Genomic DNA, 12,138 nt, shown 5'->3' with positions numbered 1-12,138 from the left:
TCCGTAGTTGTAATATCGTTTTCCTTTTAAAATGTCGGGTTTTTTTCAGATAAGCGAGATGAATTACAGAGCTGAGAGTCCTAAACTGGAGCTGAAACTGAACTTGTCACCACCAAGGGATCATCTTATAAGACAAGATGTGTCGCCTAATGGGTCGATATCTTCGACAGACGTGTCCTCACGAAGCTCGTGTGTGTCATGGGAGAACAGCACCGGCGAGAATCACCATCACTCGACTAGCCCCGAGGCGAACTCGATGATGCTGGTGGGATGCCCTCGTTGCCTGATGTATGTGATGCTGATGGAGGAAGATCCCAAGTGTCCCAAGTGCAAGAGCACTGTTTTGCTGGATTTTCTGCATGAGGATAGAAGCAGGAAATTGAAGAAGTGAAATGCCTGATATGCCCTCCTAATGTGTCGATGAAAATTGAAATTAGTCTTTGTTTTCCTAGAAAAAAGTCTTTATTTTTCATCTCTCTCTCTCTCTCTGCTTTTGGTTTTTGGTTTCTAATTTTTGTTTCAAGGTGCTGCATGCCTTAGGGGGTGAAGGAAGAGGAGTGAATGTAGGGTGGTTTTTTTAGAAGCTTTGGGTTTGTTTATTTTCGTTTAGTCTGCTGTATTGACAAAATCTTAGATATTTTTTGTGGTCAATTTCTTTCAGTTTTTGCATTGCTAAGTTTTGTAATTTACAACTGATACATGGCCATGATTCGGACCAGAGTAAATAAGTAAGAACGAAACTTTAAGAATAAGGATTCAGTATATTTAAGCAATACATTGTTTACTCAGAAAATCGGAAGATAAATTTTAACTTTGTATAGAGCATGTAGTCGTCGAATTTAGTCCTAAAGAATGGTATATGCAAAGTAAATAAATGTAAAAGAAGAACACTTACACACGAAATTTAGAAGTACAGCTTTTAAAAGAGCAACACACCTGGATCTGATTCATTATCTCAAGCCAACATATCCACCAATTGCACAAATGTGAAACTCAACATTAATACCAACATTCAGTGCTGCCAGACACCTCCATAAAATTACCCAAGCGACGTTTTCGGCTCGCTCAAAATTAACAAAGAATAGCCGTGACTTCACTGACGATAGGCAGGCACTCAATGAATAGAATGGCAGGATACAAGCACCGAATGATACAATCCAGGGGAAAAAAAAAAAAAAAAACCCACCAAAAGACAATTTTTTTGCAAAATCTCAAAAGAAATCAGGCAGACATTGTTTCATAAATACATGCTTTTTTGCATCATCAGGCAGCAATCTGACCGAACAGGCTCTTGCGTATCTGCAATTGTATACAAATTACATTAATCGACAAGTATCAAATCAGTAATTTGAATAATACATATTCAAGAATTTCCTCATACAAGTAATGGCTGAATAGTATCTCATTCCATTTACTTCATTTTCCTTTCTTTTCGGCAGTGTCTTTCTTTATTTCTTTGATGATGCTCATTAGTCATCCGAAATGACCGAAATCAAAACTGTGAAGATTTGAAGACACGGTCTCCAGACCAAATTACCAGCTATTCAAGATGCATATATTATATAGAGGAAATTAATTTTTGCAAGTAAAAAGTGCTCGACACAAATCCGTATGGCCTTAAAAAATTTTATTCCTTTCGGACAGGGATGGACCTATGCTTGGCCCGTCCTAGGATGTAGCCCAACCCATTTTATTTTTACAAAGAGTTATAAAAATTCGAGCCAATTCTAATTTTTTTTGGTAAATATATATAGAGATTTAAGTACAGTCTAATTTTTTTAAAAGATCACGGTGCAAATAACCCATAAAAGTTAATATCTAGAATATCTATTTAACTTTCACAGTGAATAAATGTAATTTTCGATATTTCAAATGGAGTTTGGTGCAGATAACTCATAAAAGTGATAAATTTATTTTATCAATTCTTTTATTTAATATAATTTAATTTTGAAAGTACATTTAAAATATATTAAAAATAGTTTTAAAATGTAAATTTTGAATCTAAGTGAAACTTGTCTTAAATTACACGGGTTACATATTAATTTAAATAATATATAAATTTTGAAAAATGATATTGATTAAACTTCTTTTTTGAAAATTAGCTCTCCTATTTCGAATACACTAGGAACAATAGGTTTTTTTAAAAAAAATACCAAGGTCATTTTGCTAACTATTTCATATTAATATCTTATATTTGATATATATATGTATATATATATATGTATATATATATATATATATTAAATCATTTTATTAAGTTCAAGCTCATCTCAACTTTAATTTCTGGATCCGTCCCTGCATTCAGATATTAAATTTCACACAAATTGCTCCAAGTGAATACATCTTTAAAAGAGAGATGGAAGAAACGGTGAATATAAAACAAGCATCCATGGAAAAAGTAAAGAGTGATGATTGATATATGTCTTACAAGAGTCGAAAATTAGAACCCCAATGTAAGGTCAAGATCATAGATTGCATTTGTGCTCTTCAGCAAGTACTTTAAGGAGCATGTAGAAAGAAAAAGGACTAAAAGAATAAGTAGAACAATACTTATTGCAGTTTTACAACATCAAACCATGCATCGAGAGTGTTCTCACACATGAATTTTCTATCTCTAGAAACCAAAAATACACCTTCGGAGCTACACCTTGAAAATATTAAATAACTCTGAGCGATCTGACTTCTTCATCAGCGGTCGGAAACCTAAAAATACAAAACAATGTAATGACTTTTGTTATTCAGTCAATCACCAAACTTAAAATAAAAAAATCAATATTATAACATGCTAGTTCAAGATAAAAAAAAAAATTAGACAAGGACTCATTCCACTCTAAAACTCGACAAGTCCAATCCAAATTGTATCCGTCAACCCGTTAAATATTAAAAATGATTTTAATTCTAGTCATATATAATAAGTCCAAAAATTAATATATTCACAAAAATCACATCTAAAGCATAACATATATTGTTATATATAACACAAGAGTACCAGATATTAATTATATGAAGCCATGGTGTAGTTTTGAATTTGCTTAAAACAACTTCCATCGTATCAAACTAACTACATAATTTTACTATATTATAATAACATTTTTTTTATATTATTCTATATTCTATCATATCTGATGCAACTCGGGCGAAGCGGACGAGTCGGGTCTGGAACTCTGCCGAATTTGCTATCAAGTTAAGGAAATATGAGTTGGATATCTAGGCTGAACTTCTTGACTCCTTGAGTGATTTGAAAGATCTGCGAACAAGAAAAGAACCTCGTGAATGGGCGCCGGAGGGGTGTCCGGCGTGTCCACTCCGATGCTTAAGTCAGCCAAGAACTCAAGCAAGAAAATCAATGTAGCCAAGTGATGGCTGTGTGATTGGTGTGGAGAGTGGAGAGTAAATGAGAAATAAATGAGAGTATTCAATGTGTGAGTTAATATCTGAATATAGAATAAATGCAAGTAAAGAACATGATATTTATAGTAGAGGATGCAATGATGACCTCGTTTTTTGTGTTTGAGCATTAATTATAGTAGGGTGGCTGATTATACCCTATTGTTCTGACATGTCAAATCGCGTACTAGTCACATCCAGCCTACTTGATTTTATCAACCACTTGCACTGATGTCAGAGATAGGTCGGCTGCATACATCATGTTTATCGGCGGTATTAAATGCGGCACTGATATCGAAGCAGCCTGGGTAACATGCCTCTCGGGACTCCTTAAGAGAGCCCGGGCATATAACGTCCCGGGGAGATAATGTCCCGAGGGCTCCTATGGCCCGGCCTATTGACTGACTGTCCACTCCATGAATTCTTCAAGTCTCACTTTCCTCATCTCGGGCAATCTTATGACTCGGATGTCAACTCATTTTGTCGCTTTATTGACCCAGGAACATTCCATGCTTCTGACCCGGGCACTCTCCATGGACAGTCTCCCTGGCTCGGGTTGTCCCGGGTACCATCCCTAACCCGGAACATCTCGGGGTATCATCACTCCCTCCTTAAATAGTCGAGCTAGAGTCCACTCGATGTCCCGATTAGTTCTGTATGCCCGGTCAGGAAGATCAATTTGTCTTTTAGTTTCTCCGAGGTGACTAGGATGATGTCATATTCATCAAGCTGACGTAAGCCTTAGCCTTAAAGTTGTCAGAAACTCTTCGAATTCCGAGAAGATAAACCATCATGGCACCTCGAACCTCGCGCCTGTCTTTTCGAATATACCTCCCAATCATCCCGCCCAATTTCCAATATCAATCTGATCTGTCCGATTCACTTTGAATCAACGGTGTAGATAGACTCCTACCCTTATATATAGTAGCTAACTAGTTTTTCATAAATCACTTGCAAATTCAAACTTGTAGCGAAGCTCTGCCGAATTTTTCTCTCAAGCTTTTCTGACGCGCAAACTTCTACTCCGGCGATTTTTCCGTTCACCAGCCACTAGTTTCCTTCGCTTTACTCTCCCCGTAAGTTCCTTCTCCCTTACTTTTTTTACTCTTTTTCTTAATCATGTCAAATTCCACCTCTTCTACTTCTGGTAAAAATGTCAGGGGACGGTCGGAGGATAACTCCCCGACCCCTTCCGATCATTCCGTTCATATCCCCATAGCTATCCCCATTCCTTTTTCCCGACTCATCCCAAAAAATCCCACCAAAGCCATTTCTTCCCGGCCTTCTGGCATCCCTGGCAAGGGGAAGGACAAAGTAGCAGGACCCTTGTGGTTCTCTCCTGTGACCTCTACCCTTCGCCCGAGTAGTTTAGAGGAGATAAGATCTTTAGGCTCCATCCCATCCAACTACAAAATCATAATTCTCGGGCCGAACGATCACCCGGACACCCCTCCCCCCGGCTTCCAAACATTCTTCTTAGAACAACTTAAGAGCGGTCTTCGCTTCCTGGTCCATCACTTCTTTGAAGGGGTAGCCCGATTCTTCGATCTTCCCCTTAACCATCTCCATCCTAATGCTTTTAGGATTATGACCGGTACCTTTATTTTATTCTGTATGAAGTCTCTTTTGATCAACTCTTCTATTTTCCATTATTTCTACGCTTGCCGATTCAATGACAAGGTCTTTTCTTTCATGGCCCGGATGCATTATCGGCTTTTGACTGACATCCCTTCTTCTTTGAAGGGGTGGAAGACAAAATTTTTCTTCTTACAATTCCCAACCCTTCCCACATGTGCCCTGGGCTTTCTATCTTATCTGCCCACTCAACCTGAGCTTCCCCGAGACTTCAAACTTCTTTCTCCCTTTACCCAGGCCTAGGATGTTCTGGAGAAACAGTCTTTCCTCTCCTCAGTGCTGATTGGGGGAGAGAATCTGGTGCACTATGGGGTCAGGTCTCGGCCTGAAGACCCGGTGGACCGGATAATAGATGAATTTGACCAAGCCCGGTCGCAGGCCGGTAAATTACTTTCCTTGTTCTGCTTGTCTTTGGTATTTTTAACTTTTCTGACATGTCGATTTGTGATGCAGCTGAAGAGGAAATGATCAAGGCTAGTCTTCAGGAAGCCACTGCCAAAAGAAAGGCCAAGCAGAAGAAGGCCCGGGCGGAGAAAAGGGACCCGAGAAGCTCAGGAAGATGAGGAACGCTGAGCCCGGGCGGTGGCTAAGGCCCGGGAACTTGAGGAGCGCCAAGCCCGAGCGGAGGCCGAGGCCCGGGAGAAAACCATCCCTCCCCGGGGGGGAACCCATCTCCCCGGCTGCTAAAGAAGACCCGGTTCCTCTGAATCATCGAAAGAGGAAGGCTACGAAGGAACCGGTCACTGAAGCAGTGATCGTGGAGGATGAGCCTGAGGAGGTTGTCTGAGCTCCTCCTTTGACTGGTTCTTCTGCCGGCCCATCAGGGGGAAGGCCCTGGGTCCTCCCCAACATCTTTTGGGATGATGTCAGCTCGGATCTTGTGAAGATGATCCCGGGGCCTTTTGCGCCCTGATGAGGTGGCGCACCTCCAGGGAGTTCATCCCAATATGCTGCTTTGCAAAGGAGTGGCTCAGACCTTTTCTGTAAGTTCATAGAATTATTCGGTTATCCCTTTTATATCGTCTTCTCTGACCTTTGCTATGTTTTCAGGGCTTGCAGATGCTCATACATTCCTACGAGCGAGTGGCTCAAACAGCAAAGGGGGCCAATGCCCAGACCCAGACTGCCCGGGAAACACATGCCAAACTCCAGGAGGAGATAGGTCGGCTGAATGAGCTCCACGAGCTTGTTCTGGCCCGAGAAAGAGCGGTCCGGGAGCAACAAATGAACCTGGCCCGGGCAGAGCTTGCTGAGGCTCGTGCGGAGGTGACGGCGGCTAGGGCGGAGGCAAAGTCCTCCCAAGTCCGGGCTGAAGATTTCCAGGCTGCTATAAGCCTCATAAAGACTGCCCAGGAGGAACAGATGACAAATTTCCTGAAGTCCCCTGAATTCAAGAGGATGGTGGCTGACAAAGCTTTCCCCTACTTTGAACAGGGCTTCAACAAATGTCTGGAGCAGTTCGAGGAGGCGGGTCTTGTTCCAGCCGACCGGGAGGACTTCCCGGATTTAGAGAAGGCTGCTGCATCCCTCCCGGATGAAGAGGAGAATAAGGAGAGGCAAGACCCCCCGTAGATTAGGTTTTTTCTGTTGTATTTTTATTTTTATTCCCGGGCTTCCGGGCATCCTGTAAATTATTTCCAATATTAATGAAAGTCAAATTTCTTTTCATTCGACAACAGTTCAAATATTCCTAAGTATTATAAAACTTCTGCTTCTATTATCCTTGCAGATTTTAACCCAACTTCATCACTCTTTTAAGCAGGAGGCCGGATCCCTTAAACCACTGATCTTGATAAGTAATTAGGATGCAAGCCCTTTAACGTAGGAGATAACTAGGATAAATGTTCCGGGCCAGGGTACGGGTCCCTGGATTTGGTATATAACCGAGGTGCGGGTCCCCGGACAAGGGTACGGGTCCCTGGACTTAGGAGATATCAGGGTACGGGTCCCTGGAGGGTACGGGTCCCTGGACTTAGGAGATAACCGGGGTACGGGTCCCAGGGCCAGGGTACAGGTCCCTGGACTTAGGAGATAACCGGGGTACGGGTCCCCGGGCTAGGGTACGGGTCCCTTGACTTAGGAGATAACCGGGGTACGTGTCCCCGGGCCAGGGTACGGGTCCCTGGACTTAGGAGATAACCGGGGTACGGGTCCCCGGGCCAGGGTACGGGTCCCTGGACTTTGCAGATATTTCCTTGAACAATTTCTTTATTTGATGTGGAAACAGTGGATACAAGTGCTTTTAAACATAATATTTCTTTAAATAAAAAGCATTCCATGGCCTCTTAAGAGTGTGTCCTTGAGAATCTTCGAGATAATAAGATGCCCTGGAGCTGACTCTTTGAATCATTTTGAAGGGTCCTTCCCACCTTGCTTCTAATTTCCCTACATCCCCCACTGGTTTGACCTTTTTCATGACCAAGTCCCCTATCTGAAAATCTCGTGATCGAACATGCTTGTTGTAAGATTTCATCACCCGACTGCGATAAGCTTCCATTCGAATGGCTGCTCGGTCTCTCCTTTCTTCAACAAAATCAAGTTCAATGGCCCGGGATTGATCATTGTTACTCGGATAAGATTCTATCCGAGTAGAACATTGTCCAATTTCCACAGGTAGGACTGCTTCTGAACCATAGACTAGGCTGTAGGGAGTTTCCCGAGTAGACGATCATGGTGTATTTCGATATGCCCATAATACACTCGACAGTTCCTCCACCCAATCTTATCTTTTCCATGGAGCCGGGCTTTCAATGCTTGCACAATGATCCTATTAGTCACTTCAGTCTGGCCATTAGCTTGGGGGTAGGCTACTGAGGTGAAAGATTGAACAATCTTCATTTCTTGACACCACGAGGTGATCTTCTTTCCCTGAAATTGCCTCCCATTATCTGAAATCAATTTTCTTGGGATGCCATATCTGCAAATAATATTTTTCCAAAGAAATTTCATGACCTCCTTCTCAATAATTTTGGCTAATGGCTCGGCTTCCACCCACTTGGAGAAATAATCCACAGCCACAAGAAAGAATTTTTTCTGTGCTTGGGCTATGGGGAAAGAACCCACGATATCCAACCCCCATTGATCAAAATGGCATGATGCTGAGATTTGTTGCATTTTAGTAGCTGGGCGATGGTGAAAATTAGAATGATGTTGGCAACCCTGGCATTTTTGAACAAGTCGGGCAGCATCCTGATTCATTTGGGGCCACCAGAATCCGGCCAAGATAGCTTTCCGAGACAGATCTGTTCCCCCGAGATGTTCACAACATCATCCTTCGTGTATTTCTCGGAGGACATACTCTACCTCATTCTCAGATAAGCATTTGAGCAATGGGCCTTGATATGATCGCCTGTATAAAATATCATTTAAAAAGACGAATCTGGGTGCTTGTTTTTTGATTTTTGCAGCTCGGGCCCGATCTTCTGGGAGCTTGCCATGGACTATATACTCAATGATAGGGGTCATCCACGAGCTTTTCTGGATCGGGGGTATTTCTTCATCAATAGAGAGCACCAGTCGGGTAAAACAGAGAGCTTCCCGGGTGCTTATATCTGACATTGAAGCAGCCAACTTGGCTAAGGTATCAGCTTCTGCATTTTCCTCTCTAGGAATTTGTTCGATGCTCCAGTCGGTCAGAGACGTTGCCCGGGCCATGATGAGCCCCAAATACTTGAGCATTTTTTCGTTCTTGGCCTCATACGCTCCCTTGATTTGCTGTGTGACTAACTGAGAGTCAAAATAAATAATGACCCGGGAAGCACCAACTTCCCAGGCAGCCTGCAACCCTGCCAAAACAGCCTCATACTCTGCTTCATTATTGGTGACCCTGGAATCAATCCTCAGAGCCTGCTTGATTTTCTCTTCTGATGGGGCAATCAGGACAACCCCTACTCCACATCCCGATAAATTTGATGCACCATCAACACACACTCTCCATACCTCTTCTTCCACCGGTTGAATTATTTCTATTAAGAAATCTGTTAATGCTTGGGCTTTTATAGCAGCTCGGGGTTTGTATTCAATGTCATACTCCCCGAGCTCCACAGTCCATTTAACCATTCTTCCGGAGACCTCGACGTGGGTCATGATCCTCCCGAGTGGAGAATTAGTGAGGACCACAATGGGATGTGAGAGAAAATAAGGGCTCAGCTTCCGAGCAGTCATTACTAGGGCCAATGCTATTTTTTTCACCTCACTGTATTTTAATTCCGCTCCTCGAAGGGCATGGCTGACATAGTATATTGGCTTCTGGTCGGCTCCTTCTTCCCTGACAAGCACAGAACTAACAGCAAACTCAATGGCGAATAAATAGATCCATAATTTTTCCCCGGGCTGGGGCTTTGCCAGAATAGGCAACTCTGCCAGATGCTTTTTCAAGTCTTGAAAGGCCTGCTCACATTTGTCATCCCAGTCAAATTTTTGCACTTTTCTTAGAACTTGGAAAAATGGATAACTCCGATGAGCAGATCGGGAAATGAAACGTGACAGGACATCAATTCTCCCGGTTAATTTTTGCACATCTCGAACAGATTGAGGAGAAGGCATATCCATTATTGCTTTGATTTTTTCGGGGTTGACTTTGATTCCCCTATCAGTTACCATGAAACCCAAAAATTTTCCACTTCTGACCCCGAACACACATTTGCCCGGGTTGAGCTTTATTCCGTATTGTTTTAAGGTGGTGAAGGTCTCGGCCAAATCATCAATAAAGTAGGAGACCTCTCGGGTTTTGATTAGAATGTCGTCCACGTACATCTCAATATTCCGACCTATCTGCTTTTGGAAGACAAGATTCATCAAACGTTGGTACGTGGACCCTGCATTCTTTAATCAAAAGGGCATAACAACATAGCAGAAGGTGCCCCCAGATGTGATAAAACTGGCTTTATCTTGATCTTCAAGAGCCAAGGGGATTTGGTGGTACCCCTGATAGGCATCCAGAAAGCTTAATAGTTCGCATCCAGAGGTGGAATCCACCAGCTGATCAATCCGGCCAGGCTTCTTGGCCGGCCCTCAACAGCTCTCCCACTTGCTCTTCAATGACTTTAACTTGTGCTCATCCACTTGGGGTGAGATCCCGACTAATTCCTATTGAGACCAGGCGAAAACACTAATGTTAGTTTTTAAACAATGTAAGAGATTTATCCGGGTAGACGCGTTGAGGTCTCGGGCCACTCGGACGTGCTTTCTCGGCTCAATTTCCACCACTTCTTGCTCCTCTTCCGCGACAAAGTGTACTTCCCTCTCTCTGGCCACCTCCTCTTGACTTTCCTTCCCCTTCTCTTCCCTTCTTGCTTTCTTCTGTTCTACCCGTACAGTCTCCCCGTAGCACTTCCGAGAGGAGGGTTGATCTCCCTTGACTTCTTCGACCTGTCTTCGAACTGGAAATTTGATTTTCTGATGATAAGTGGAGGCCACAGCTCTCATTTTATTCATAGCTGGCCTCCCCAAGATGATATTGTACGAGGACGGGGCATCCACCACTGTAAAAACTGTCATCACAGTTTTCCTCAACTCTCCGGTGCCCAGGGTCAGTGGCAGGTTGATTTCTTCCTCAGGGTATACGGCATGTCCAGCAAAGCCAAACAGGGCAGTCTCAACCGCCTCTAACTGATACTCATGCAAATCCATCTGGACCAGTGCCTCTTTAAAGATGGCATTGACAAAGCTGACATTGTCACCAAATACCCTCAACACATCATAATTAGTCACTCGGGCCTGGATGACAAGAGTGTCGTTGTGGGGTAGACTAACTCCTCTGAGGTCTTCTGGTCTGAAGCTTATAACTGGTTCATCTCTCGTCCTCCCATCAACCTCCAAGCACTCCCTCCTACTCATCGCTTTTCGAGCCCGGTTGGAATCACCATCTGTGGACCCTCCTGAAATCATTTTTATTACTCCTCGGCTCGGGGAAGGGTCCTTCCTTTCAACTTGTCTGCTCCTTTCCTCCCGGGAAATCCCTTCTGCTCTTCCGCTTCCACTCGGGATGTCTGATGATTTATGAGGAGTGTTCTGTTCGGGACGTCGAGAAAACCAGGGTGGTTGTCTAGACTTATCCCCCGGGGGATGAGAGACTGGCATGGGACGCTTGCTAGACTCCTTCCTTAGAGTTCGACACTCATGGGTACTGTGAGAACATTCTTTGTGAAGGGTGCAGAACCCTCTCTTCTCGAGTCTTGACGCCCTTGCCATTGGACTGGGAAGCGGGGCTAGATCTGAACTGCACTCCTGGATTTCTCGATCCCGGGCAATCCTCAGAGGGATATGAGAGAAATGTCCCGGACCGCTTTTCTTGTGAGCTCTCTCCTCGGGCTTCACAACCCGGTCTCCTCTCGATCTCTTCAAAGCTTCTCTTTTCTGATTCTATGCTTCTTCCATATTGATATACTTCTCTGCCCGGGATAGAAGATCTTCAAAGTTCTCGGGTAATTTTTTGGTCAGGGATCGAAAGAAATCCCCTTCACACAGTCCCTGCATGAATGCGGTAGTTTTTGTCTCGGGTGCACAGGTTGGGACATCCAGGGTCACCCGATTGAATCTTTTGATGTATGTTCTCAAGGTTTCATCTTGTCCTTGTTTCACCTCAAACAGGCTGAAAGCAGTCTTTTTGTATTTCTTGCTACTACTGAATTGATGCAAGAATACTTTTTGAAAGTCTTCAAAACAATTAATGCTATGTGGTGCCAGCCCCTCGAACCACCTTTGTGCAGAGTCGACCAGGGTGGTCAGAAATACTTTACATTTAATCTGGACTTCATAGCAATGCAACATGGCCATATTTTCAAAGCGAGCAAAATGCTCCTCAGGGTCAGAACTTCCATCATAATTTTTGGCTGATTTGAAGTGCCTGGGCAATGGTTCCCGGATAATGACATCAGAGAATGGACAACACTTTATAACTTGAGTACCACTCTTAGAAACAACTTGCCCTTCCAATGCCTTCACCTTCTTCCTTAATTCCTCCAACTCATCTGCCACAATGGGAGATTTAGAACCTGCACTTGACTCCCTCTCCTCCTCCCTTCTCTTTTCCTCCTGAGGTTGCTCACGTTGTTGCTCGGGATGACTGGAATGATGAGTAGGGGTCTTCTTTGCCATGGCTGTGTTAATGGCATC

General features: G+C 43.5%; 1 protein-coding gene across 1 annotated transcript; it reads right to left on the bottom strand.

Moving 5' to 3' along the window:
* Positions 1 to 8,289: 8,289 nt before the first annotated feature.
* LOC142512308 (uncharacterized) lies at positions 8,290 to 9,573 on the bottom strand. The gene has a single exon (XM_075619680.1). It carries the CDS (start codon positions 9,571 to 9,573, stop codon positions 8,290 to 8,292), a length of 1,284 nt encoding a protein of 427 aa, XP_075475795.1.
* Between the last annotated feature and the right edge of the window lie 2,565 nt (positions 9,574 to 12,138).

The sequence above is a fragment of the Primulina tabacum genome, chromosome 1 (assembly GCF_025594145.1).
Source record: "Primulina tabacum isolate GXHZ01 chromosome 1, ASM2559414v2, whole genome shotgun sequence".
NCBI classification, from domain to species: domain Eukaryota; kingdom Viridiplantae; phylum Streptophyta; class Magnoliopsida; order Lamiales; family Gesneriaceae; genus Primulina; species Primulina tabacum.
Note: the sequence above shows the minus strand (reverse complement) of the source record. Positions and strands in the feature narration are given on the sequence as shown.